The following is a 27555-nucleotide window of genomic DNA, read 5'->3' as shown; positions in this document are numbered from 1 at the left end:
AAGATAAGCAAATAGATTAATAAAACAGAAGAAAGTACATAAGTAGATCCATAGACATATGGTCAGATGGTTTTAGACAGTGATACCAAAACAATTCAGTGAGTAAAGGAAAATTGCTGTGACAAATGGTGCTGGAACAAACTAAATATTCACATGGAAAACAACAATATTTGAGCCCTGTGTGTGTCTTAGTTGCTCAATCGTGTCTGACTCTGTGACCCCATGGACTGTAGCCTGCCAGGCTCCTCTGCCCATGGAATTCTCCAGGCAAGAATATTGGAGTGGGTTGCCATTTCTGACCCCTACCTAATAACAAAGGGGAAAAAATTTTAATTCAAAGTGGATCATGGACCTGAACACAAAAGGTAAAACTGTAAAGCTTAGAAAAATACTCCTGACTTTGCGGTTGGTAAAGACTTCTTAAAGAGGACACAAAGTATTAACCATAAAACAAAAATTGATGAATTGGACTTCACTGAAGTTAAAAGCACCTTCTCATCACAAGACACATGAGAAAACAGACAACTTATGGCAGGAAAAAATGTCTACTGTAAATCTTACAAAGGACTTATATCCAGGACTCCTATCTTAAAAGATTATCACTAGTCACTATCCAGTTAAAAAGGACAAAAAACTGGTTCAAACACGTGAAATATTTGTTCATTAGTCATCATGGAAATGCAGATTAGACCACCTTGAGACACCACTGCATACCCATGAGAACGGCTAAAACAAAAGATGGCCAACACCAAATGTTAAGCAACCAGAACTCTCATATTTTGTTGGCAGGAATGGAAATGTACAGTCACTTTGGAAATGGTCATTTTCTTAAAAAGATGGATACACAGCCATCTATCCTGTGGCCTAGAAATTCCATCTGAAAAGAATGAAAACGTGTCCATAAATAATTCCTAGGCAAGAATATCTATAGCAGTTTTATTCCTATTAGACAAAACCTGAAACAGACCTGGGGTCCACAGAGATGCAGTTTTATATGAACTGTAGTGTGTGCACACAGCACCTTATGGTGACAAGAACACACTACTGATACAGCTGCCTGTGTGGATGAGCCTCAAATTCACCACACGGAGTCAGAGCCTCACCAGGGGGACATGCCATATAATTTCCCTCTACACAAATATATTCATTTGTCAAGCTCGAGAGGCTGCAATGGATTTAGAGCTGTACATTTTCATTACCTGTAAATTATATCCCCCTTCCTACAATAAAATAGCTAAGGCTCTTGAGATTAACATTTTTAATCCAGCTCTTTCAGTTCTGTAACAAATTGAAGGTCAAGTGCTAAATGATCTTTCACAGTTTTGGCTATCTTATTTTTATCAGTCTAATTCAAAATCCTACAAGTGTGAGGTTAAACTGTATTCAGGCTTGGTTTGTTGGTACCTTGGAATGATCCATGTTGGTCTCCATGGAGCAGTGTTGGCTCAGGCCTCCGTGAACAGAGCCACACAGCATTCACCTCTTGTCCGGCGTTCTCGTAGTGACCTCTTCTCTTGTATGCTTTCTTCCAAACTGAGGTTGGTAGGAAAAGCTTAAGATATACCACAATTAGCATCTGACCTTTCTCTGTAACTACTGGAGAAAGCCATATTCTGCTTTTCAGGTGAAAACAACAAAATGGACACAACATTAGGACACAATTTCCCAATTGACTGAAACCACTTGTACATTTTGCATAATTCATAAACAACTCATCAAGCTAAAATATAATGTTGAATTTTATGATAATTAAAACTGGATTTCTAAACTGCATGGATAACTCAATAGTATAGTTTAGTCCTTTGTAAACTAGTGAAAAGAAAAAATTAACATGAACAGCTTTAGATAAATGCAGAGCTAGTTGGTAAGTAAAGTAATGGTTTGGTTCAAAATTGTGAAGACTCTGAATGCTCTACTTATATTACAGAAACCAAAAAGTGTTGATATATCCCTTTACCAGTGTGCTTCTAAAGAAACTGTACAATTTCTCACTTCAGGACACAAAAGCAAATATTTAAGAAAAATATTAGCAAAATGCCCCATGAATTCAAACGGTTGACTTCACGCTATTGCTTCCATCACAGGCAGGTGTGATCTAGGCAGCTGGAGGGGGTTGAAGATGTTTTTGTTGAACTGAATGAAGCTTGACATACATTCAGAGCCGTTCAGGTTTCTGCGACCCAGTAAAGTTATTAGTACCAGGCTTTAAAAATAATAAAGCATTGTATAAACCTTACCTTTTAAATGCATTTCAGACCTATCAGAAAGATCAAATAAACTTACCCTTATATGTTAAAGTAAAAATATGAGAATTAAAAAAAAATAAGGCACAAAGGCAGCTAAGGATAGTAGTGTACTACAAGTGGCAAAGTGGCCAGCTAAAAGAAAATACATCTTTTCTCTTTTACAAATACAGAAATTAAATGTATCCATTATGAATACAATTTTAAAACTGTTTGGAAAAAGTCTATAAACTGTAGTCCACATGATTCTGATTTTAAAACTGAACAAGTCCATCAAGTATAAAACTGCTTCATTCAAATAGTAGGTATTTTTTCTCACCTCCCTATTTTTGTCAGAGATATTTATAAAAATTTGACTAAAATTATTTTTTACCTCTTTTCAAGACTTACCTGAGACTTAGCATTGCAGCCGTTGTGTTTTCACTAAAAACCGCCACTGCAGCAGAATTTCCTCTTCCTCTTTGTAGAGCTTGTTTAGAAAAGCTGGTTTCTAGGAAACTGTACAAATCAATATGCCAATTTAGGAGAAAACACTGCAACCTGAGGGTTCGAACTACCTAATCAGTTTCATCTGATGGCATTGGGACAACAGAGGCTGCAGTGCTCACATGGCAGGACTGGAAGCACACGCAGACCATGCGTGTCCAAGTCCAGCCTGGTACCCTGCACAGACCTAAAGAGATGGCTTGGTGCCCTTTCATCCTGATGCTGACAACTGAGCAAGCAGGCGGGGAAGAGAGCCCTGTGTGATACCCTAGCAGATGTGTAGAGACCGGCCTGAGTAGCTGACATTACAGCACACATGTGTGCACACGGCATACGGGTCACAGACAGGTTGTATTAACCTGATACTAGGACCTAACACAAGATAAATAAAGACGCTCAGACTGTTCCATGTAAGAAGGATATTTAGTTGCTTTAAGTTATACAGCATCCATTTGCATTTTTTAAAATAGGAATTTACTGTTCACTGTGGGGCCCAGATACAACTGAAGTACTCAACCCTAAAGAAATGCTACTGAGTATATTCTAAGTCTTCTGGGGACAAGGAAGGGTACCCTCCCTAATGACAGTCTCCAAAGTCAAATTGCTTATGAACAAAGTAAAGGTTTATAATATTCTGGCTTTTTGTAAATTTTCTCAATATAACTTGGGGGCTAATATAACAGCAGAAATAGAGGCTTGATGGTCAGCATGAATATGCTTTGTTATTTCTTCTCCCGACACCTAGGGATTATATGAACAAAAACAGCATTATACCATCTTCTCACTGACCAAAGCACCACTGTGTTGATCCAATCATGTAAGAGGTGACTCTCCTAGAGACCAAAGTGACAGACCTGTGCAGGGATGTGGCCTATGAAGGAAGGTGTGACGGAGGAGACGTGGGCTGACGCTGGTGGAATATCACAGGATGACTTAACCTTGGCCTTGAAAACCAGAACCATTTCAGAGGTGAAAAATCACACCACTGTTTGTTACTAGTGATGTTGAAGAAAAACAAATTAGCCAGGGTTTTTCACTGATGGGGTGACAAGCATTAGAGAAAAAAACAGACAACAGAAGCCAAATTAAGTCAACATAAAGCAGTAATAAAATATAAAAATAAGACATTTTTAAACTAGTGGATTTATTCTAGGTCTCAAAAAATTGGAAAATACTTAAATTAAAATCTTATGCCCTCTAAAAAAACCCAAAGTGAAAAAGTATCAATTTTAGTAAAGGTATCAACATATATATATGCAGATATACATATGAATAATGCAAAACAGATTTACATAGGTGTTAATTTTGGCACTTTTACTTGGATTTTTACAGAAAGTGAATACAGATGTCTTTGCATACAAATTCTCATTCTGGAGAAGCAGGATGCAGAAATAAAAGGTTCAAACATCTCCCTTCTGAAAAAGAACATTGAAAAAGGAAACTTCACCCGTTAAGCCTCCTGGTTGGCCACTTGATAAATCTGGCTTGATTTCTCTCACTCCACAAGTTTGACAAAGTTATTTTAAGTTTCTATCACTGATACCTGGTCATCCACTTTCAGTCCATGTACCATTTGGCCAGAAGTCCATAAATAATGTTTCCAATGTAGAAATCTTAAAGTTCTAAAGGGAAATACTGCTCAGTAGATAAAATCTCCTGGAATGTCTTGTAGCAAAGGTTCCTCAAATTTAAATCGTTTGGAAATGGCCTTTTGCTCCATCTTCTCCTTTTCAGACTGTCTGCATTGTCCTAAAGTATACGAAGTCACTACAATCAGCTCCTCTGTTACGATGGATTCCTCGGTTTCTGGCTTCTGAGTATCTGAATTACTTTCAGACACAGAATCTGCTTCCTGGAGGGCATGTGCTGCCTCTGAGGCCCCTCTGACCTTGAAAGCAGGCTCCTGAACGCTGCTCTGAGTCAGCCACGGGTGTTGCAGACACTCCTCTGCAGTGGCGCGATCTCTGGGTGGGGTACACAGTTTACACTTTAGACAAGATGCCTTAAAACTTCAATCATAAATAAGTCAGAGTCTAAGGGGTTATATTTTGGGACATATGAAGAACTGGTAAAAATCTTACCATAGTTCCTGAATTAAACAAAGTTTTTGTATTTGCTTGTAAAAACCATTCCCCACAATGTTGAAAAATAGTATTTTAAGCAAGTTATCTCCGAAAAGCCCCCTTGAAAGAAAGACCAAGAACAGATGGAAAATATCTGTTACCCTGAGGTGCAATTCACATTTTCTGAAAACATTTTCACTTCTGCCACTTTTCCTTTCAACAGACATAAAAAGCCAAAGATTTTAATCTAGTTTTATGTCTACATTTTTATGTCTTCATTTTGGGGTTTGAGTTGTTAATCTGCTTTTATTCAGAGTAGATGACTCAAAAATGGATAAAGATCAGTATTAACTAATACTTACTCAGGTTTCTTAACTAAAAGTGTCTTGATGAAGTCAACAGCTGACTCAGACACAACGTCAAATTCTTCCTCAGAATAACTTAAATTCATCTGTGAGATGTTGAGGAAAGTTTCCTGTTTATCATCACCCAGGAAAGGTGATATTCCGGTCAGCATGACATATGCTAACACTCCAATGCTCCTAAATCAGAATGAAAAGGAAAGAAAAATCAGTATCAGATTCATTTCTTAAGACTGATTTGATCAATTTTTCATCAGTGATTCTTACCACATATCTGTTGCCAGGCTGATAGGATCGTAACTAAGAACTTCAGGAGCTAGTATCAGAAACAAAAGAAAACACTTAGTTTTGTGGAAAAATGTCAAATTTGCTGTTAGAAATAAAAATTTAAATACTCAAAACTGTATGACATTATCAAGGTTTGGGGTAAAATAAGTTCACATTATAAATCAAATTAATATGAATTAGTGTAAAGTCTAACTAGACATTTGTAATTAACTTAATTCCTTTTTGTACTTCTAACCTCCAATGCTGGATCCTAGCAATTTTTTAAAAAGATATTTGAATACATAAACACTACAATATAAAGTGGTAACTTTTACTTTTATCCCCCCTCTTCCCACACCCTCTGTCTAATCAAGCATCGGTTCTAACCAGTTCCTGCTTTTAAACCTTGCCTTGAGTCTGCAGCACTTCCCCCCAGACCCCTTAGGACCTGCTTCTGATCTACTCTAGGCTGTGGCTGGAGTGAGCTTTTAAAATGCCCATTAACTCAGAGTCAGTCAACAAGGTTAGACAACAGCCTGGGCATCTTCGGATGACGTGCATCATCATAGAAAACAAGGACAGCTCCACAGGGTGAAGAAAGCAGTCTGCTTTGCTCGCTGTAACTAGACCGCTGCCGCCCAGCCAAGGCAACAGGAAGGCAGTCCCAAGTGTGCGAGGCCGCAGGCAAAATTCAGGAAACTCCTCCTTGGAAACTACTCACTGACACAAGCCAGCCAACCCAAAGATGATTTCTTTTTCAGTATACAGATAGGAAGGCCAGGCTATGCAAAGACAGACAGTTAAGTACTGAATCCATTTAAAAACGGATCAAAGACTAAAAAACTGGTAATTACCATAAAAAAGGGAATGAAAATGTTGAAGGGAAAACCAAAACACTCAAAGTCACACATGCATGAACAGTTGGGGTCAAACATGCCCCCAAATATGAGGGGGGAGGGGGGGTACAAGGGGGAGAAGTGGGGAGGGCAGATTTCTTCCACTCCTATCTGAAGACACCAAGCTGAGAGACAGATTATGAATATTACTTAAAAGTTTCAAAAGAAACTACTAGGAAGTTTAAAATCAAATGCATAAAATCCAAATTACTGAAGGGGAAAAAGTAAAACAGCCAAGAGAGCAGTAGATGGTGGGTAGAGGGGGAGGAGGTAACATCAGTTACTTTTCTGAGTGTTTATGATGTGCTCAACACCCACAGAAGAACATCACTGAGCAGATCCAATGAGGCAGGACTTTCACAGCCTTGTTTCATGGACAGAGAGGCGTGCAGCACAAACAGGCTTGGGGACCGAGGTCACGCAGCTCGCCAGTGAAGGGCAGAACACAGCCGGGCAAAGGCGGTTGGCGCAGTGGAGGCTTCAACTCCCCTTAAAAGGCAGGCCAGGGGAAGGCAGGCAGGAGAGCCCTCACGTTTTTCTGTATTATATCCTGAATTATTTTCAGGTTTTCCCAATTGGGCTTATACTATTTTTTTTTATAATAATAAAGTTTCATTTTTTTGGAGGGAAAAAAGCTCTTGATAGAAAATTGAGAATTTACCATAGAGCAGAAAACACTGGAAAACAAGCAAACAAAGCCCAAAACTCATTCAGGGCAATAATTCCTGCAGGCGTCTCAGCCCATAGCCTTTCAGTCTGCAGTCGTCTGTGTTTCTTCTAGTTTACAAGGCCACCCACTAATCGCTGGCTAACACATCAGGCTACTTGCCCTGAAGCAGCACATTAAGCCACATTCCTAACCCTTACACTGTGGTCATGAGGCCTTATCAGTCTGCATACAGGAAATTAAGTGTTCTAGTCCACCAAAAAAACCCAAAAATCAATATTTGAAGGGTGTTTTTTCTGCCTGTGCTATCTTTTATTACCTAATAAAGGGTCTGCGGTTTCAAATAGCAGGACTTTAGAAAACAGTTTAAAATTTCAAATTATTTTTTGTGCTATCAAAAAAAAAAAAAAAAAAAGCCCTATAGCTTTGTTTTTCTCAAGCCTAACTGTGCCCTGGGGCTTTCTGTATGCCCTGGAATCCTTTTTTCCTTTCTACATACCACTCTCCCTTCTCATTCTACTTTTTGCCAAGCCTCCAGGCTGTCTAGGAGGAGACTGCCTCTCCATCCTCTTCACACCTCTGCCCGCAAGCAAACCTTTCCCCCCCAGACAGGGCCACAGTCTTCTCTGTCATCTTCAGCTCTCACCTGCAGCCCCAAAAGCCATCCTCCTCCCAGGGCTGACATCATCCCAGGCAGCTTCCACACTGACCTGCGACACCTGACCCCTGGTCTAAAGCTGAACTTCCAGAGCTACATCCAAGGTCTTGTCATCACAAAGAGCCATTTCTACTCAGATTTTAAATAAAACTGTAATCCCCGGTCACAACCTTTAAATTATTTCACTGCTTTGCTCTTCTGTAGAAATCTTTTTTTAACCTCATTCAAACCACTAATCCTTCTGTGCTCCACCTTTCTTCTTGTCTATCAAAAAAGTCTTAGTTTACTTTATCTACCAACCTAGAAGCCACGGTTCATGACCTGAACGGCTCTCTCCTTTTTCTCTCTGCCAGGAGCTTTCAGCTTTGTATCAACCTAGCAGAATACCCAGTATTTCCCAAACGTGTGCAATCACAGGCCTTGTGATGACTTTCACGATATTTATTATCAACTCGAAGTTCTTAACAGGTCCTTTACTTGTTCAATATCCTTCCACCCTCAGATAACCTGATATCCTATGCTGCTAAGTGAAGTGAAGTCGCTCAGTCGTGTCTGACTCTCTTACACCCCATGAACTATACATTTCACGGAATTCTCCAGGCCAGGATACTGGAGTGGATTGCTGTTCCCTTCTCCAGGGGATCTTCCCAACCCCGGGATGGAACCCAGGTCTCCTTCATTGCAGGCAGATTCTTTACCATCTGAGCCACAAGGGAAGCCCACTCCATTTAGAATGAAGCACCAATTTGGTACCTTAAAGTTTTCTGTTTTTTAACTCAAAGGAAGGGCTCTCTGCCAGCAGAATTTCAACACAGTGGATGGCTTGCCCCACCACTAATCACACCACGTGTGAGCTCCCCAGTGAAGGTGACGCCTGTCCCTAAACAGAAGACACACCCCGCTCTGACAAATACTCACCCACATACTCAGGAGTGCCCATGATCTCTCGGAGTTCTTCGCTCTTCTTCATTATTCTTGAAAGGCCAAAATCCACTATCTTAATGTCACCCAGTGGAGATTCACTTGTCAGCAGAATATTCTGAGGCTAAAAAATGACACCCCCAAATTAATAAACCATGATTGTGTATGAAAAGCAAAAAGAACAGGTTGCCTGTAAGACATACAAATTTTACCTGTGGAACTAAGAGTGAGAAATTTACAGTGGACAGTCATTCATTAAGCAGCTCTGCTTACAGCACACTTCTATGTGTACGGCAGGAGGCTTCGCACCATCTCTTCTGATGCTAGCTCCTCCTCAGCACATAAATATGCACCTATTCCTATCTTAAAAACCAAACCACTTATTAAAAAACAAAAAAACCCTCCCCTATGACCCTGAATCTCTTTCTACCCAACCCACTCCCTCCCTCAAAGCTCAGCTGTTGAAAGCAAGGTCACCAGACCTTCGACCACTTCTCAATCCAGCTGAATCAAGATTTGCCCCTTTGGCTCACAATCTGCTGTCACTAAGGTCACAGTATCTTTAACAGTCGAAGGCCCGCCAAGTCCGGGTGTCCTGCAGGCACTGACCACTGGACAATCAGGAACTCCTTCCTGGACATCCTCACAGTCCCTCTTGGATATATCCCTCCCTCTATAGATCCTCTCCCTTTTTTCCGGGTTTCTTTGTCCTCCTTTTAAGTATTGGTGTTGCTCAAGATCTCTTGCTGACTGACCTTCTCCCAATACTCTGCATTCTATTTCTGAGCAATTTTATCTACCAGCAAAGTTTCGGTCCTCTCCAGACTCACAGAACCAATTAAAATCAGATCTTTTCATCTTGCTGAAATGTGCCACACCTTCGGCTTCCACCTCGGGATAAGGCCTTCAATGCAGTAAACACCTTGGGCACAGATTCCCATCTCAATGCCCAAGTCAAACACTGGGAATCATCATAAAATTCTGTCTCCATTTTCTACCACTGTCAGATCAAGTGAAGTCACCAGTCATGCTCATTCTAGTTCTTAGACCTCAGTATCTCCTCTGCTTAAAGTTTGGGGTTTCATTATTTCCTACTTGGACCATGACCCTGCGTCTCTAGTTTTCCCTACCTTCAGCCCATCCTTCTCACACAATAATCTTCCCATAATGGAAGTCTGATCATGATATTCTCCCTATGTTGTCCAGCTGCCATTCTTCAGCAACACACAACACTCCAATGGAGTGGGGGTAGAGGGTGGATGTACATGGTGATGGTGAGTACTACCCAAAGCCACAGAATCAATAAGCTTCATATCCTTGGAGCCATTTTCACTCATTTGAAGCAGACACTTTGGCATAAAAAGTCAAGCAGATATATATGGACTAGAATGTAAGATTCATTAGAATTTTTAAAATAAAGTACGAAACATGAGTTTACATTTGCTTCATAAAGTGTCTGCATTTACTGTCTTTCGTTATTAAGAAGATAAACTGAGAAACCCACATGCTTAGTCGTGTCTGACTCTCGGCGACCCCGTGGACTGCACCCACCAGGCTCCCCTGTCCGCGGGATTCTCCAGGCAAGAATACTGGAGTGAGTCGCCACGTCCCCCCTCCCAGGGGATTCTGTGGGGAATCTGTTCCCAATCGATCAGGCTGCAGTCCCTAAACACCACACATGGGACACACCTCCGGCCTTGCCTCTGCTTGGGAAGCCCCCTCCTGCACTGCCTGACAGGTTTATCCTTGCCTCTCACTCCAGCCATGGTGGGTGGGTCTCCTCTGCAAAGGCTCATACAAGACAAACTGCTCTAACAGTAATTTCCTATTTCCCCCGCCACACACGGGCTCTCGAGGGTGGTACTGACGGCCACCCGCCTTTCCTTCCACTCACACCCAGCTGCTCCATCTTCTCATCTGCGGCCCAGGTCACTAGAGGTCAACGGCACGTCTTGGCTCTCCTCTGAGCACCGTCTCAGTGGCACTTGACACTACTGCTCCTTTTCTCTTGGCTTCCAGAAAAAAACACTCCTGGCTGTCGTCCTAACTCTCGGCTGCTGCTATCTCCTCTGTGGTCGGTCTCCCATTACCCGCCTGCTAATCACTGGGTCCCCACAGTCTGACCTGGAGGCTCCTTCGTCTCGTCACCCCACTCCCACCACAGCACCCACCCGCATCACAGGCGGAACTGTCACCCGCACCTCAGGAGTCACCATCCTCATCTCTGGCTCAGATCTCTTCAACCAACTCCTACCTAATCTCTCCTCTCTGATGTCTCAACCTCAGATTCTAAAAGCTCCAGTCAGACTCACTCCTATTTTCCTCCCAAGTCAGACTCTCCTACCCTCTGTGGGCATCCCAGCTGATGCTCTTTGCAGCCGCCAGGACACAACACAGAAGCATCTCCATCTTCCTCCCCCCTCCCCGCTCTGCCATCTAGCTAGTCTGTCACCATATCACACGGACTTTAAATCCCAGACGCAGGCATTTCCAGACTTGGTCTTCTCCTCTCCCACCACAGGCTGCTAACTCCAGCTACCATCACTGTTTGCTCAGTTGCAGCAGAAAACTGCCTGAACTGCAGCCAGCAGGGTCTTTTGTCCTCTGTGCCATGCCCACACCCTTTCAGTAGCTGTCCCCAGCTCCTACAATAACCTCCCCACTGCTCACTGTGGTCCAGAAGCCCCTGGCAGGGCGAGCTCCGGCCCGGCTCCCCAGACTCCCCACGCACCTGCTTCCCGCGCTCAGGGAAAGTCAGGCTCTGGGACACTGCCAGCCACTCGCACCTGCGCTGCTCTCTCACATCTCTGTACACCGCCCGTCCTCCACCCAGAACACTCTGCTCTGTCCTGCTCTGCCTCCTGTCATCTTGGTGAGAGGATCTGGCACGGGAGGGAAGCAGCGTCATGAAGGGCTGTGCTACGACACAGGACGCTGAGGTACAGACAGGCGCTCTCTTTAAAAAGGGGTCGTAGGGCTTCCCTGGCAGGCCAGTGGTTAAGCTCCGCGTTTCCAATGCAAGCGGTGCGGGTTTGATCCCTGGTCAGGGAACTAAGATTCCAGGTGCCTCATGGCCAAAAAAAAAAAAAGTCTTAAAAGGCATTTAAAAGCAAATAACAACAAAAAAAAATTTAAGGAAAAGGGGTCTTACTGTTGACCGAACCATCCTGCCTACCCTTCTCTACTATGAAAGTGCTCTAGGTCTATCACAGTCTGGATTCAGAAGTGGAGAGTGGGAAGAGCCTCCAGCTCGGTGGGAACCAGAGCCACAGCCCTGGTCACTGAGGCATCTCCAGGCTCAGGGCTCCGCCCTTGGCAGACAGGCACTGGTATTCACTGAGTAAATGAAAAGAAGAAAGGGGACTCTACAAAAATGCCTTAGAGGGTCTCTACTTCGTGTCAGGACAGGTGGTAACATGACTATGAACAATAAGCCCTTACTGTCCTTACTTCATAATCAGAAGAGAAGCATATGGGCCTGTCAGGCTCAACTGACTCTGCTGTGCATCGTTGAGTACTGCAGTCCACGAAGCGTTTGGGCACTAAATGCACTGGAGGAAGGGATTCTACCTTGGAGAGTTCCAGAGGAGGCCAGGGAGCAGACCCTGAAGGGGAAAAAGGACTTCACCATTTACTCAGCCAAGTTTCACGGACTGCCTAGTGAGCTGTGACCAGGGGAAATGGCAGAAAACAAGATGTGTCCCTGTTGGAATAGGGTCAAGTAAGTACCAACAGATAGTATAACTCCAGGTAATGTTTAGCTCTACAGAAAACCCAGAGTGGGTAAGGGGTGACAGCACACCTACCAAGTATGTATGTGTATGGATGCTATTTCTAGGACAGTCAGGGAAGGCTTCCTGGAGGAAGCAGTATTTGAAGGGAGACGAATGTTAAGAAGGAGCCAGTCAAGGTGGAGCATCTAGGGGTTGGGGGAGGCAAAAGGATGAACTGCAAGCTGGAGACAAACACAGAAGTGGGAGGCAAGTGTGAGGCTGGAAGGCAATGGGGTTGGGGGCAGGACTTGCAGGGCGCAGTGGGCCACTCGGGAGCACCTGGCAGCAGGCAGAGCAAGGGGAGGCACAAGGGGACATCCCAGGGGAACATGACCACAGGCCAAAGGACAGCAGGGAGCCATCCCACAGCGTGACATGTGCAAGGGACCGTCAGATACAAGCCTGTGGCTGCAAACAGCCTTCTAAAACACGTGCCTTTAGCCTGTCTTTAAAAGCCTCCAGAGGGGGAGAGGCTGAGGCAGATGTGATGAAGCATGGAATGAAAGAAAAGAGAAGAAATCTCACACATCAGAGGCAAAATGCACAGGCCACTGTGACTGATGACATGAAGGAACACAAAGAGGGAGCCCGTGTCATTCGCTGACTGATCCGTCAGGTCCACAGACAGGACCATCACTTCAGTTTCCCCAGGACAGTTGGAAATTCAATCTGGAGAGCAAGGCCGAGGACAGGGCTTTGGGGCCAAGAGCACACAGGAAGATTAAGCGTGACACACACAAGAGGACGTGTGTGCGAGGCAGAAGAGCAGTGGGCCGGGATGAAGGCTTGCTGATACCTATGTTTGGGGACACAACGAGAATCAGGAGGAGGAGAAGCTGGTCTGAGAGTGAGAACCCAGGTGTAACATCAGTGAAGGGGAGCCATGACGAAGTGCTCCATCAAACAGGACAAGAGGAAGAACGAGGACCATGAAGGAACTCGGACAAAGTAACTTTCAGTAAAGCTGTGGGAGAAAAAACTAGCTTACAGTAGGCGGAAAAATGAATGGAGAAGCTAAGAGATATAGTACAGGTTGTTTTGGCTTAAACGTCTCCTGATCCCCTTGAAACCAGCGCTGTCCTGTTACAAAAAGGTTATGTGAGTCACAGAAGGCAGCTTAAAATTACCTAGCACCCATATTACAAATAGTAAAATGAAATGGGTGAAATTAGATATATTCATTTAACTCAATTTATCTAAAAGTTCATACCTTCAACAGGTAACTAATATGCAAAATTATTTAAATATTTTACTTTTTTTCCCACACCAAGTCTCGGAGCTCTGGTGTGGACTTCACACTTAGAGCCCATTTCAGTTCGGCACCACTCAGCCAGTGCCACTGGGCTGATGGTGCAGCCATAAATTCCTTAAGAGGGGGAAAAAAGATCCAAATGATACCCCAAGAAATGGTCAGAGAATTCTGAGTGTCTCTTATTCAATGTTCTAATTATTACCACTATGCAATTAATGGAATGAGAGTTTATTTTGAAAACAAATTCATCAGAATAACTAAAGCTTTTCTGCCTATAGTGAAAAAACCATACCATGGCCAGCGTTATCTCTAATTTTGTATAAAAACCTGTTTTGTTTTTTAAATTACAAAAAGTTTGGCTACAGTAAACACCTGAAACTGAATAAAAAGCTAAAGCAACAGACTGCTGTCACTACAGAAGTCTCCACTGCAGAGGCGTGCTCAGTGATTATAAATACCCCAACCAGATAAGCACTCTCCTGCCCACAAAGATTGAGAAGCTTAACTGATCAGTGTTAGAATCAATTTCTCTTTTCAGTGAGGTTCTGGTAACCTCTTATAAAGCCACGTTCTCTTTCTTACTTAGCTTTTTGCTAATTTTTCAGGGAAAAAAATCCTATACAGCACTGTGATTGTAAGTCCCCAACTTCTCAAAGCAACTGTAATTTAATTACAATAAAGAAATACTACTTGCAATCAAATGTCATTTTTCAGGCAAATTAGATGAGAGGCGTTTGGCTCTGAATATACGTTCATCACTGTGGATGCTTCACCCCTCCCAGTACACCAAAAGCGCCAAGAGAAGTACTGCTAATCACTGGATCTGAAGCTTCATTTGTGATTAATAAGACATGCTCATTCTGGGGATGTCTGTAAATGCCATTTATTCCCTTAAATCTTTTCCCCTTACATTTGGTTTACCCTTTATATTCCCTGGGAAACACTTTCTTCAGTTGTTATTCAAAAGCTTGCTGGTTGAGAGGTAATGCAATAAATTCTGTATTTGTGTGACCAAATTATTAGAATGTTACGTAGTAGTTGAAATCGAGGTTTAGTCACAAGTGTCCATGATCTGCCAAAGTGAGAGATTACTAGAGAAAACACATGTCTCATAATAAAATCACAGCCATTTCATGGATTTTCACAGTTATGTTTTTTGTGTCCTCTCGACCTACTGTGCCCTGGTTTGACCACCAGTACATTTTTAAAGTAGAACTTACTCTTCTAAATAAAAGACTATAGTCTCCATCAGTCTCTGATGGAGAAATAAATCCACTTCCATAAGTGAAAATAAGTGCTAAAAACAAAGATAAGCTTAAAATTTACAGCTCAGTCAGTCCTCTATTTTGTAGAATCCAGTTCACGATCAAGGCTGTGGCTCACAATACTTAATTCTAATTTTTAAGATGCACGCATCTCGAGTAGAAAGAAACAAAGAAAGAAGGTCCAAAAAAAAAAAAAAAAGAAGGTCCACTGAGGGGTAATGGGGGTGGAATACACAGGAAACATACAAACCATCCTCAGACAATGGGAATAGAGACATCTTCCCAAAATCTTATTTCTCAGCTTCAAGGGAGAATCCTTTTCTTTATCTGGGTATCTTCACCTCTGCACATGGTCTATTTACCATTTACTGAGAGTCAGCACTGGATAAGATCATTGTAAAGTTGAGGCTAATCTGTTCAATAAAGTTTAAGTTACCATGGACAAAATTTTGAGCAACATTTTATCAGGCAATGAAAGTTTAAGTTAAATTGACTTTTTATGCACTAAAACCCAGGTCAGAATACAGAAATAGGTTAATAATCCTGCCTAAATCAATTGGAGGAACTATTTAGAAATGTTACATGATACCAATCTTTCAAGTAAAACGCTGATGCCTAAACTTTCAGTGATCAATTTAATCTCAAATGGAAAAGTTCCAGCTTCTAATGCATAGGCTGCTCCTCTCCTTCCCATCATACACACTGCAGTGGGGGCAGGTTTAATGACTGAACACCTAGTACAGAACACGAAAGATCTGACCAGTACAAGACCACTGGAACACAAACAGCCTTGGTTATTTTAATTTTTTTGACTTTTATTTTTTGGAAACATGTGGGATCTTAGTGCCCTGACCAAGGATGGAGCCTCGAGCCTGCATCCCCTGTATTGGAAGTGCAGAGCCTAAACCACTGGACCACCAGGGAAGCCCCAACCTTGGATTTTAAGACTAAATATATGTGCCCCTTCTGGTCAGTCCTCCTCTTGATGTAAAAGCAGGCCACTACACCCAGGACCAGCTCACATTACTGAGATGATTTTGAGACTTGAGCTTTGTTCTGACTCTGAACATTTTGGTAATCCTCAAAATACCTCAAACATTTTCATTATATTTGTCGTGCTGATCTGTGATCAATAACCTTGGCACTGGGAAAGATAGTGACACTTTCTTTATTGAGATATTCACTTTACTGTGTGTCTGGAAGCAAACCTGCGACTTCTCCGAGGCCTGCCTGCATCTGGCTGAGGGTCTTCAGTGAACCAGTCTTTGGGCAAACTGACTGCCCAGCGTCTTGACTGAAGAGTGTATTTCCCATTCTTGCAATTATCTCTTTTCATAGGGGCAACTCTAACAGTCGCCTAACTAACTTACTTCTGTCTCTGGGACAATACTTGCCCATTTTCATCATCATGGGGAATAAAAATGGTCTAATGACTCAAAGTTACTATATATATAAATATATATATGGCTTATCATTTTTTACAGGGCTTCCCAGGTGGCACGAGTGGTAAAGAACCTGCCTGCCAATGCAGGAGACATAAGAGATGAGGGTTTGATCCCTGGGTCAGGAAGATCCCCCGAAGAAGGAAAATGGCAACCCACTCCAGTATTCTTGCCTGGAGAATCCCATGGACAGAGGAGCCTGGTGGGCTGTAGTCCATGGGGTTACAAAGAATCCGACATGACTGAAGTGACTTAGCACACACTGAATATACATTTAGCTCTGTAGCTTAGTCTTTCAAGAATGAGAGTCAACATTATAAATACACTGTCACTGGGCAGATGGCTGCTAAAAGGACAGTAGACACTCCTTGTCCAGACTCACAAGGGTCATGGGAGCCAACCTTGGAATGACCTTTTGGTGGAAATCATTCCCATCTGCATGGTTGCCTTCCCAACCCCACCCCTGACCTTTCCCCCCACAGTTCATTAAGAGCCAAGCTGGACTATGTGTGTGAAGAGCGAGAGGGCAGGAGAGATGCTGAGACATCTCCAGGCCGCCGTGTCTTTAAGCTCCTCTGGGTCTGGGAAACATGGAAGAGTCCTGTTTCCAACATCAAAGGCCCATCATCAAAGCCTCTATTAAATCTGCAAAGTATTCCACACGGAGTATACTGGGGAGAAAGGAATACAATTTATTCTGAGTGTATTGGGGAGAAAGGGATATAATTTCCTTGTGTAAATACACAGTCGAACCTGGCAGTCAAGAACTTAACATTCACCCTTGACTACTTTCAAGTAACATCAAAGATGCATGACACACGGTGTCGGCAACCTGTCTGACTTGCTACTTAATTAGTTCCTAGTCTGGATAATGTCACAGGTGGAGCTGTCATAAATTGAGAGCTCATTTCCTAAAGGTGTGATATTATTTAAATCGGGGTTCTGTTCATGGAGGTCCTGTCTACATCATAAAACTAGCAAAATGTCATAAAATTAAATGTATGTAAAATCAAAGTTGACTGTGGAAAACCAAACATGAGAGAATGCTCAGCACAAACACGACTTTGGGGAATTTTTTTTGCACGTCTGATACTGAGGCTTCTTAAAAGTCTGAGTTCACTGAAGGCTGGACTGCAAAGACCATCCCTTCCTGGCAAGTGTTCCCTTGGGAAGCATGGGTGGCTATGTCTTGCAGCAAGGATTTTTTACATTTCTAATGCACACGACACATTCAAGGGAAAAAACAAGAGCTCCAGGTGCCTGGCGCATGCTCTTAGGGTTTCACCAGGTGATCTCTAAGGCCACTGCAGCATCAGCCTCCTGGGACTACACGTGGGTGCACACGTGTCCACACCTGCCTTCAAAAAATGTCCCACAGGCACTTCCCATGGTCTATTGTGGTGTAACTGCCCACTTTTGACACTCTAAGAAATCAATAACCTGGAAAAAGAGAACTATTTACAGAATGAATCTACCTGATATCTTTCAGAAGAGAACAAGAAAATTTCCAAATTGTTTCCTTTCCCCTGTATTTTCCTATAGGAAACTGGTATTCAAAGAAGTATCTATTCCCCTTCCACTTTATTTCAAATGAAATTTGCCCAAGTTTCCTTGAAGAGTCAACCTCCCTGTTACACATTGCACACTTCTCCTTGAGAGTGTGCCTTCACGCAATGCAGACTGAACACAGCTGCTGATACAGAACAGGATGGATGGAGTATGGTGTGTGGAAGGTGTCGGAGCGTACCATCCAGCAGCAATTGTGGGTGGCACCCAGATCCCCAGGACTGGCATCACCAGGAAGCCCACAAAGAGTCGGACCTGACTGAGCAACTAAACCACCACCACCGCCAGCATTCCAAGCCCTGTCTACACCATGTAGCCTGCACCCACCCAGAAATATTGTTGAAGCTCCATTTCTAGGGCAATGTGTCACTATTTATCTTTCCAGGTACACACATGTGCATTCTCTCCCTGATAAAACTGGCTAGAGGATAAGAATAAAGATTCAACTCTTACAAATGTTTGAATAAATCACTGTGAAACATTTCACATCTGGGGTGTGATTCTCCAGCAACCTTAAAGCTGGAAAGTGATTCAGTTTTCTTACCTTCAAATCAAGATGAACGACATCATGAGCATGTAGGAAGCAAACACCTTCTAAAATCTGCCTCATGAGTCTCTGAACATCTTTTTCTGTGAAGGCTTCATCTCTGTCTGCAACACACTGGTCAAAGATTTCACCTCCAGCCGCACTAGAAAAGAGGAGAAGCACAATTTAAGAGGAAAAGGACTCATTAAAAATAGTTAAGTTTTTTTGTTTCTAATATTTATACACATTCAGTTCAGTTCAGTTACTCACTCGTGTCCGACTCTTTGCGACCCCATGAATCGCAGCACGCCAGGCCTCCCTGTCCATCACCAACTCCCAGAGTTCACTCAAACTCATGCCCATTGAATCGGTGATGCCATCCAGCCATCTCATCCTCTGTCGTCCCCTTCTCCTCCTGCCCCCAATCCCTCCCAGCATCAGGGTCTTTTCCAATGAGTCAACTCTTCGCATGAGGTGGCCAAAGTATTGGAGTTTCAGCTTCAGCATCAGTCCTTCCAATGAACACTCAGGACTGATCTCCTTTAGGATGGACTGGTTGGATCTCCTTGCAGTCCAAGGGACTCTCAAGAGTCTTCTCCAATGAAGGAATTCTTATTTAGATAAGACTATTAATTTGAATGTGTGTAAACTTTTGTCTATTTATATGCTGAAATCCACTTTTTAAAATAAAAAGTAAAATCTTTAATATGAGCTCATTTTAGCATTTCCAAAGCTAAATAAAAACAGCTTAAAAAACTTTTAAAAACTAAACCTAAGTGGTAAAATATATTAACAGTTTCAAGTAAAAATTTTCAAGAATTTTTGGTTACAGAATACATAAAAACACTATTTTTGCAAAAAATGCAAATAATGAAAATAAAGCAAATACCCTCCACTGATGACCCATTCCCCAATCCAAGAGCCACACTTAGAGATAAGCTCTTGGCACTTGGCCATACTCCATCCTTCCAGTTTTGTTTTTAAAAACCACACTTAAAATGCATACAAAAATATCAGTTTCGTGGATTTCTAAAGAACACATAAGTGGTAACACAGGACACATTCTACTTATCCTGTACTACTACTTTTTAAAAATTAAACATGCCTTATGTGTTTTTTCCATGATGGTTTATCTATCTACCTCATGATTTTCCATTTCTACAACCTTGTGAATAGATAAACCATAGTTTATATATGAAATGTCCCAAAAGGCAAATTTATAGAGAAAGAGAGCACAGAAGTAGCTGCCTGGGGCAGGGGGGTATAATGTGCATAAGGATGTTACTGAAAGCATACAAATGTTTTAAAACAGGTTTATTGTGATGGTTGTACAACTTGGTAAACTTACTAAAACCCATTGAATTACACACTTGAAGCCTCTGAATTATATACTATGTAAAGTATGCCTCAATAAAATAATTTTAAAAACCTCATACTTTAGTTAGCTATTCCCCTTTGAAGGACATTTAGGTTTTTTTTTTTTTGTCTAATTATTCATGATTACAGACATCGTGATGAGAAGGTGCATGAATGTTCTGGTCTGCTCCTGTGCCTGCAGTCTTCAACTTAGATACTGGGAGAAAAGCGCTGGCGTGAAGGGACTGTGCTTCTCAAACTTCGGTAGCTATGACTCAGGCTCACGAAAGAGCAGTACGGCCTTCTGGTTTCTTCTACCCTCTGGCCAACGCAACTCAGTTCCTGGTTTTTCCCTGTGAATAACTTTGCTAATTAAAAAAAAAATCATTTATAATTTTTCCTTTCCTTTCCTTTCAGCAGAAGTTCCATATTTATACAATTTTTCCTTACCATAAGTGACAACTCATGTCATACTTCAAATTTTCTTTTCTGTGTTTAAAAAAAAAAGACTGGGTTGCTTTCATGAAGTTGCTACAGAATTAGTGTGAAATATATAACACCAGGCAGCCATGCTTCTGTCAAACAAAAGCTGCTCATTCATTTCCTTTTCATAAGGTAACTTAGTTCTTTTCTTTTTTATTAGAGCAACCTATTCTCCAATTGTGTCTAGATAAGGAAACAAAAATTTTCACAAAAACCATATAAGAACCTACTTAAGTTTGGTTAAAGAACTGCAGGTGATAAGAGTAAAAGAAAATAATTCATTGGCTGGTTTAGATTTTCATTTTGGTTAAACCTATACAACTGACTCTTTTGTTATATTTTAATTACCGTATGAGAAAACCATATGTGAAAGCATCAAAACAATTTTTATGTAATTAACTGTAAAATGGCCATGACATATTCAGGCAAAGTTAAAAGTACTATTTAATTCGAAAGAAAGGAAATAGTGAGCATTTACAGCAAAAAAAAAAAAAAAAGTAAATTCATGACAGTCTGACAGGCTGTCTGCTATGAACAGGGAGATAAGATGAGCGGAGTCCACGCGGCCCCAGCAGCTACAGACGCGCCCGAGCGCGATGTGCAGTCAGGGCAGGGTCTGCACACACAGGCCACAACCTGCGGAGTACACGCAGGACGGCCTGCGCGCCTCAGCTGAGACAGAGGACTGTCGTCCAGTTGCCAGAAAGTTTCTCAAGCTCAATCTTCTGTCCTCTGGGCCCCTCAGCTCAACACCACCATCCACAATAAAACCAAATAGAGCTCGATTTACACAAATTCAAGGATCTCTTTACCTAAGATTAAGAACAATTTATTACAAGTCTTTTCCACTAGCTATTCACTCATTCTTGCTTTAACTAAAGGATTTCCTCTGTTTTCCCAAACACAAGATATGAAGGGCAAAGTTAGTTTTCTAAAAATTCTGAAGGCTATATTGGGTTGGCCAATGGGTTGTGCCACAAGATCTTATGGGGAAAAAGGAAAAGAAAAAAAAAAAAAAAAAAAAGACTTGAAAGAACTTTTTGGCCAATCTAACACTTCAAATAGAGACTACTGTAAAGAAGCTATATAAACCAGCCTTCAGTGATCAGTAAGGCTTACGTACCCTCTAGGTACAATGTACAATCACCAAGTCATTTTACCCTGTTTACATTTAAGCCTGACCCATTAACCAACTGTCATTTAAACTAATGGAACCAAGTGAAGTTTTACTATGGAACAACTTGAGATGGTAAAAGCATCTGTCGAGTATGGCAACAGAAAATGCAAAAATATTAACATCTGCTTTGCACAAAGCACCTTCATTCACACAGAAGCTAGAACAGCAGGAGGAGTTTTGCTAGGCCCATCTTTCACTACAGCAAAATTTTCAGCTTTACTGTAGTACTCTAGTAGTGCTTATTTTCCATGACTTTAAATTATTCAGAAACTAAGTTTAATTCATATAACTTCTTATCCAAGTATTTTTTACAGAATGATTAACTGAAGGACTTTTCAAAAAATTTTACTAAAACTATTTTTATAGAAAATGTTAAGAACTATGAGTTTCAACTTTCTAATGGTCCTCAGAAAATTACAAGTATCTCTTTGTTTACATTATTCAGAGTCAAATAAATGATATTTAGAAGGTAAGATTAACCGAGTTCCCCTGGCAGCCTGCACCTTAGTGAGCTCATAGCTCCCAACCTGACACCAAACACTCCTTTTTCTATCTAAACTAGCATTTCCATTTCTATCCTGCTTAGAGGCTCAGTATGGATCTTTACTCCCTCACTATTCAAATTTAACAAATATCATTCAAATATATTAGAGGCCCTGTGCTATGTGCTAGGGATAAAGAGATAAATTATGAATAAGTATGTATGAGATTTCTTGTACTAGTGGGGAAGAAAAAAATGAAAGATATTTTTAAGAATATGGAAGATCCCCTGGAGAAGGAAATGACAACCCACTCCAGTATTCTTGCCTGGGAAGTCCCATGAACAAAGGAGCCTGGTGGGCTATCATCCATGGGGTTAAAAAGGGTTGGACACAACTTATCGACTAAACAACAACAAATGCATAAATATATCTAGGTATGAAATTACACATCAAGTTATTGATAATTTAGCAAGTGAGCAATTAATTGGAAGGAAAAAAGTATTAGAAAGATTATACTTATTCTCAGTCTTCAAGAATGGACAGGAACCCACTAGATGAAATGGCCAAGAGTGAGGGGACTTCCCTGGTGATCCAGTGGTTGAGACCTCCCTTTCCAATGCAGGGGATGTGGGTTAGATCCCTGGTTGGGGAGCTAAGATTCCACATGTCTCAAGGCCCAAACTCAAAACTTAAAACAGAAGCAGTACTGCAACAAACTCAATAAAGACAAAAAAAACCCAAAAACACAAAAACAAAACCCAGAGAGTCCATACTAGGAAGCGTGGACACACATAAGGGTGGTGTGAAAATACAGGATATACCCCAGAAGGATAAGTAGCTATTTCCCCTTGCAGCCAAATGCTATGGAACTTGCCCTCTAGCCATAAACAATGAGCCAAATATATGAATCAAGTATTTTCAGACATAAGAACAACAGGCAGTTAAGACCATGATCTCTGAGGTGGGGGCACAAACAAGCTGAGCTCTATGCTCAGTTTATAACTCAGTTGGTAAAGAATCTGCCTGCAATGTGGGAGACCTGGGTTGGGAAGATCCCCTGGAGAAGGTATAGGCTACCCACTCCAGTATTCTGGCCTAGAGAATTCCATGGGCTGTATAGTCCATGGGGTCACAAAGAGTTGGACATGACTGAGCTACTTTCATTTCACTTCCTACTTGGAGGTAATTTATGGAATGCGGTATAGGGCAGGGGAGGAACCCAAGCAGAATACGGCAGACAGCCGTGCTAAGCTGAGAAGTAGAGGTTGGGCAAGGCTAAGGCAGCTGGATCTCACAAGCAGAGCACCAGGGAGGAGGGTCCTACACAGAGAGAGATCTGTAGACATCTGTTCAGTCATATCCCAGAGTCTTAGACAAGATACTTATATGCACATTCACTGGGTAAAACTGTGAGGTCAGGCAAAAAACTGCCAGGAAATCACAAGCTGAACAATTCTTAGCATTCACAGAGGACAGAGGATATTTGAATGTTGCCCATTTTGAGTAGAAAAACCATGCCAAGCACCTGGGGCATTCAGCAGACCCCCCAGGATGTCATATTATAGTCTTATTAAAGGCTAAAGTACTCCTAGACCTGCACTAATAAGGCTGATCCACAAGTAATTTAACCGCCTGCCAAAATAAATACCACCATTCTTTTAGTGGAAGATCATAAAATCCACCCAAGCACTATGCCATTCTAAACGTCTGGCATCCTTCCAAAAATGACTAGACATCTGAAAATGCCATAATTTACAACTAACAGGAAAATAAAAACAGACCCAGAGATGATGGAATTGCTAGGTAAGGACTTTAAAACAGGTATTATAGATACACCCAGGGATTTAAAATAAAATACCCATAACAAGGAAATAGAAAGTATGAAAAGAACCAAATGGAACTGCTAGAGATATAAAAACAAAAACAAAAACATTTATAGTTAAGATTTCACTGGGCTTTAGAGCATATCAGACCCTACAGAAGAATCAGCAAATCTGGAGACAGAAATGGAAGCCATCTGTCTAAAGTATGGGTGGTGGGGTGGAGAAATAATAAACAAGACCTAGGGACCTGAGCTATGAGAAACCTAGACAGAATATTAAAGAGCATTACTTTGCAGACAAAGGTCTATACAGTCAAAGCTATGGTTTTTCCAGCAGTCATGTACAGATGTGAGAGTTGGACCACAAAGAATGCTGAGCACCAAAGAATTGACGCTTTTCAACTGTGGTGCTGGAGAAGACAATTTTAGAGTCCTTTGGACTGCAAGGAAATCAAACCAGCAATCCTAAAGGAGATCAACAACAAAGGGATTTGAGCGACAATATGGAACAGTTCGTGCTTAGTCGCTTAGTCGTATCCAACTCTGCAACCCCCCATGGACTGTAGCCTGCCAGGTACCTCTGTCCATGGGGCTTCTCCAGGCAAGAATACTGGAGTGGGCTGCCAGGCCCTCCTCCAGGGGATCTTCTGAACCCAGGGATCAAACAATTTAACACACTGTAATTGAAGGAACAAGATAAGTGGGGACAGAAAAAGATCTCTTAAAAATAAAGGCTGAAAAATCCGCAAATCTGTTAAAAACAAAAAGATCCACATAGCTCAATAAACCCCAAGCAAGATAAATGAAGAAAATCAAGGCACATTTTGCTCAAATTGCTGAAAACCAGTGTGAAAGAGAAAAATCTTTAAAAAGGCACATGTACAGGGGAATTAAGAATCAATGCAGATTTCATCATAAGTGATGTAAGGCAGGTAATGGTGCAATGACACCTTAAAGAACTGAGAAAAAAGCGTGGCCAGAATGGAAGGTGAGGCTGGAGCAGTACCAGCAGTAGATGAGATAGAAGTCAGACAGAAAAGCATGGGATGTGGTCCAAACAGCCTGAAAAGTCCTGAGTAAGGCAGTGATGGCTAGTATATAATGCTAAATGTCTCCTCCAAGGGCACTCCTGGGCCTCTCCCTTGAAGTAAAGGTGGACAGCTCATGGCCAAAGGCTTTGGACTCACATACTCTTGTGCTAAATCTTGGCTCTACTACTTGTGGTGTGATCTTAGGCTGAATTATTATTCTGATATTTTTCTCACATATAAAATCTTGTTCTAAAATTTGTAAGTAAATTCAGTTGCAGCATTCAAAATCAGTATACTGAAGTCAATGTGTTCCTTTTATATACTAACAATGAACTATCAGAAAGAGAAATCAACCAAACATCCCATTTTCAGTAACATCAAAAATAATAATTCTTACGAATATTTTTAACCAAGAAGTCAAACATCTGTACATGGAAAACTAAGATGCTGGTGAAAAAAACTAAAGAAGACACAAATAAATGGAAGGATAGTCTGTCTGATCATGATCTGAAGAATTAATATCACTAAATACACATGCTACCCAAAAACGACCTACAGATTCAATGAAATTCCTATCAAAACTTCAACAGCATTTTTCAAATAGAAAAAACTATCCCAAAATTTGTATGGAACCACAAAAGACTCCAAAAATTCAAAGCAATCTTGAGAAAGAACAAATCTGGAGGCATCTTCCCAGTTTCAAAATATATTACAAAACTACAATAATCAAAACAGTATGGTATTGGCGTAGAAATAGATATACAGGTCAATGGAACAGAACAGAGCACCAAGAAATAAAAACATGCATGTATCATCACTTTATTTATGATGAAGGAGCCAAGAGTACAAAACAGGGAAAGAACAGTCTCTTCAATGAATGGTGTTTGGAAAACTCAATATTCACATGCAAATGAATGAATCTTACGCATACACAAAAGTCAACTCAAAATGGATCAAAGACTTGAATGTAAGACCTGAAATCATAAAACTCCTAAACATTCGGGGTAAGTTCCTTAAAATCAGTCTTAGCAAAGATATTTTTGGATTTGACAACAGAAGGGAAAATAAACAATTGGTATTACATCAAATTAGAAAGCTTCTGCAGAGCTTAGAAAGTCATCACAAAATGAAAAGGCAACTATGAAGTGGGAGAAAATATTTGCAAATCATATATCTGATAAGGGGATAGTATCCAAAATATATAAAGGTCTCATACCACTGAATAGCAAAAAACCAAATACTTCAATTTTTAAAAAATGGGCAGAGGAACAATAGACATGCTCACAAAGAAGGAGTACAAATGGCCAACAGACACATGCAAAGGTCCGCAACATCACTAACAGTCAGGGAAATGCAAATCAAAACCACAGTGAGCTATCAACACACACCTGTTAAGACAGCTATCATCAAAAAGACAAGAGACAACGAGTGTTGGCAAGGATGTGGAAGAAAGCGAGCCCTGTGCACCGCTGATGGGAACATAAATTGGTACAGCCACTCTGGAAAACAGTACAAAGATTCCTCCAAAAATTAAAAGTAGGACTGCCATATGATCCAGCAATTCCACTTTTGGGTATGCATCCAAAAGAAATGAAAACAGGATCTCAAAGGGATATCTACACTCCCATGCCTTATTCACAATAGCCAAGATACAGAAACAACCTAAAGTGTCTGTCAAAACATAAATGGATAAAGAAGATGCAGGATACATATACAATGGACTATTATTCAGCCATGAGAAAGAAAGACATTCTACATTCACAACAATGTGGATGGGACTTGGGGCATTGTGCTAAGTGAAACAAGTCACACAGAGAAGGACAGATACTGTATATCACATACGTGGAATCTAATAAAGCCAAACTCACAGAAACAGAGATTAGAATGGTGGTTACTAGGGACTAGTGGGTGGGGAATAGGGGAGCTGTTAGTCAGAGTATAAACTTCTAGTTACAAGGTAAGTTCTGGGGATCTAATGTAACTATAATTATTATAGTTAATAATACTGTATTATATACTTAAAAGTTGCTAAGAGAACAGATCTTAAATGTTCTCACCACAAAAAAGAAATAGTAATTATGTGATGCAGGTGTTAGCTAATGCTCTAACATTGCAAGATACAAGTATATCAAAACATTGCAGACCTCAAACTTATAACATGTTTTATCTAAATTATATCTTGTAAAGCTGGAGAAAATTAAAAAAATTATCTCTTTCACTAAACATTTTTTGGAGTGAAGGGATTATGCTGTTTTCACTTTCCTATTACCAGCGCCCATTAGTATCCAGTGCACACGGCAGGTGGAATGAGTAACACAGTAATCATAAATCTGTCTGTTTCCATAACAACAATCTGCTGATAGGGCCAAGAATTTTAATACCTCAATGTCTAAAGTCTAATTTGAAGACTTCCTCTTCAAGCAAAATGCAAAACAAAAAAAATTTTGGCCAAACCATATGGTTTTGTGGTTCTAGAATCATAACCATGAAAGCAACAGAAGCCACCAAAAGTTTCTAAGCAAGGGAATAGTATCACCACATCTGTGTGCTGGTTACCTACCCAATGGGAGCCTGAGGGATGCCCTAGGATTGAAGCTGGGGGATCAGGGACAGTTACAGGGACAGTCCACAGGAGAGGCAGTGAGGACCCAACACGGGGGAAAACAGCAAGCACAGAGGAAAGGGCACCAGCATGGGAGCGAGTTAAGTGGAAGACTGGGTAATTCATCATACAAGAGCATTAAAGGAGACAAAGCAATCAAGGATAGAGCCAAGGTTTACATTTGAGCGATGAAATAGATTGGGACACCAGGGGAA

At 41.3% G+C, this 27555-nt stretch overlaps 1 protein-coding gene across 2 annotated transcripts in view; it reads right to left on the bottom strand.

The window, feature by feature from the left end:
• Nucleotides 1–3854: 3854 nt before the first annotated feature.
• Nucleotides 3855–27555, bottom strand: part of STK17A (serine/threonine kinase 17a) — a 37029-nt gene continuing 13328 nt past the window's right edge. For both annotated transcript variants that reach the window (XM_020890873.2, XM_020890874.2), the window contains exons 3-7: nucleotides 18406–18550; nucleotides 8561–8687; nucleotides 5422–5470; nucleotides 5155–5334; nucleotides 3855–4693 (exon numbers count right to left, since the gene is read on the bottom strand). In XM_020890873.2, coding sequence (XP_020746532.2) covers nucleotides 4369–4693; nucleotides 5155–5334; nucleotides 5422–5470; nucleotides 8561–8687; nucleotides 18406–18550 — 826 coding nt within the window. In that variant the 3' untranslated portion in view covers nucleotides 3855–4368. The remainder of the gene's footprint in view (nucleotides 4694–5154; nucleotides 5335–5421; nucleotides 5471–8560; nucleotides 8688–18405; nucleotides 18551–27555) is intronic.

Source organism: Odocoileus virginianus, chromosome 1 (assembly GCF_023699985.2).
Source record: "Odocoileus virginianus isolate 20LAN1187 ecotype Illinois chromosome 1, Ovbor_1.2, whole genome shotgun sequence".
Classification (NCBI taxonomy): Eukaryota; Metazoa; Chordata; class Mammalia; order Artiodactyla; family Cervidae; genus Odocoileus; species Odocoileus virginianus.
Note: the sequence above shows the minus strand (reverse complement) of the source record. Positions and strands in the feature narration are given on the sequence as shown.